The sequence below is a fragment of the Antrostomus carolinensis genome, unplaced genomic scaffold, assembly GCF_000700745.2.
Source record: "Antrostomus carolinensis isolate BGI_N321 unplaced genomic scaffold, ASM70074v2 scaffold31545, whole genome shotgun sequence".
In the NCBI taxonomy this organism is placed as follows: domain Eukaryota; kingdom Metazoa; phylum Chordata; class Aves; order Caprimulgiformes; family Caprimulgidae; genus Antrostomus; species Antrostomus carolinensis.
The window spans coordinates 377-2,196 of record NW_010316218.1 but is presented as its reverse complement, the minus strand read 5'-3'; the positions used below and the strand labels follow the sequence as shown (position 1 = coordinate 2,196).

The following is a 1,820-nucleotide window of genomic DNA, read 5'->3' as shown; positions in this document are numbered from 1 at the left end:
CGGTCCACGTTGTACGTCTGCCGAGGACACGTGCCAGGCTCAGGGCAGGGGGCTGTTGGCAGAGGCACCTGGTGGGGCGCCCCCCACCCAAAACCCCTTGCCACACTTATTTGCTCACTCAAGGACAAGTGTGGGATGGGCAGGGACTTTGTGCACCCCAAATGTGCATCTCTGGGATGTTTCTGTGCCAGAAGCCCCATGGCCATCACCCTGGCCCCATGGCCATCACCCTGGCCTCATGCCCAGCTTCATCCTGTCCCCATGCCCAGCGTGGTAGGGATTTACCTTGGAGAGAGCCACATAGGGGAAAGAATCCAGGGCAAGGGGGGTCTCAGGGCCCAGATTCCCCTGCTCCTGTCCCTTTAGGATGCGGGTGGCTGTGATGGTGGGGACCCCAAATCCTGGGTGAGGAGAGAGGGGCTTGGTCAGCCTCTGGACTGAGTAACCTCCCCGGATCCTGCTCTGTGGGGCACTGGCTGTGCCAGCCTGCCCGCTGGGGATGTCAATGGGACTCACCATCCCCGAGGAAGAGGATGAGGTTTTTGGCTTGGCCTGTTTTGGGCTGGATATTCAAGGAGGCCTCGATGGCTGCAGCTGCTTGCTTGTTCCAGAAGGATGGCTTCTCCTCCTCCACTGGGACACAGCAGCACCCGTCAGTCCTGGCTTGCCAACACCCACATCCTGGGGTACCCACATCCCAGGGGCACCCACACCTCAGGGGTAGCCACTCCCTGGGCATCCCATGCTGGGGCTTCCTCTGACATAGACTGAGCGGGTCAGAGTGCTGTTTTGGGTTGGGAAAGGTCATGCTGACTTCACCCCCCTATCTGGCCTGGGGATCATCGGGCAGAGAATGAGGTCAGCAAAAAGGGACATGATGGGGAGAACCATCTGGCAGGTGGAATGGGGCCACATCCATGGAGGGAGGAAGTTACAGGCATGTCCCCCAGCCCCTCAGCCCAGAAGCAAGCAGGAAGCTGATCCCATAGGGGAAAAGTGGCTCAAGGTCCCCAGAAAAGCAGAGGTACCCCCCATTAACCCATGCAGAGCCAAGCAGCCCTCACTCCCCTCCCCAAACCCTCCCTGTGGCCAGCCAGGCTGGTGCCCTCCACGTGCCCCACTTCCTCGAGCACCCACTGCAACCAGCTGGGTACCTGTCCCCATCCTTGTCCCCACCTGGGATGGCAGCAGCGCTGAGCCCTGCCCAGAGGCCCAGGCAGAGGGTGAGGGGTGCCAGGAGCTGCATGGTGAGATCCAGTAGCCCAACGCTGCTGTCAGTGTCTGCAACTCTAGCAGATCTGGGGAGGGACTTTGGACCAGGATCAGCCCTTGTGGGGCGTGTGGAGGGGTTCGGCACATCTCAGATAGCCTGGTGTCCTGTTGGGCAGACGGCACAAAGGCCATGGGGCTGGGCTGCAGGCACCTCCTTGGCACACCACCTTATTGCTGCTGAGGGATGGACTGACTTGGGGCGCAGATGCAGGGGTGGAGGCGATGGGCAGGTCCTGGCAGGCGTCATTCCCCACCCTGGCTGTGGTGCCAGGGGGAGAGATGCCCTGGCCCAGGATGCTACAGGCAACAGGGGCATCAGGACCATCAGGAGCACCTGGGGTCACTTGTGCATTGAGCAGCCCTGCTCTCTGCCCAGCACTTTCTTGAGAAATAAATCCACTGATCTGCACTACAACTCTGCTCCTTGCTGAGCCTTTGCTGGGAAGGTACCAACCCTCATGCACTGTGCCCCAGACTGGCAAGTCTCGGCGGGACATGGCCTCCCCTCACCCTCATTTCATCAACTCCTTCACCCCAATGACTTCAGT

The 1,820-nt window shown here is 60.6% G+C and overlaps 1 protein-coding gene across 1 annotated transcript in view; it reads right to left on the bottom strand.

Moving 5' to 3' along the window:
• LOC104525150 (intestinal-type alkaline phosphatase-like) overlaps positions 1 to 1,433 on the bottom strand; it is a 3,667-nt gene extending 2,234 nt beyond the window's left edge. Inside the window, 4 exon segments of the mRNA XM_029085014.1 lie at positions 3 to 17; positions 286 to 401; positions 517 to 633; positions 1,177 to 1,433. Coding sequence (XP_028940847.1) covers positions 3 to 17; positions 286 to 401; positions 517 to 633; positions 1,177 to 1,246 — 318 coding nt within the window. The 5' untranslated portion in view covers positions 1,247 to 1,433.
• Between the last annotated feature and the right edge of the window lie 387 nt (positions 1,434 to 1,820).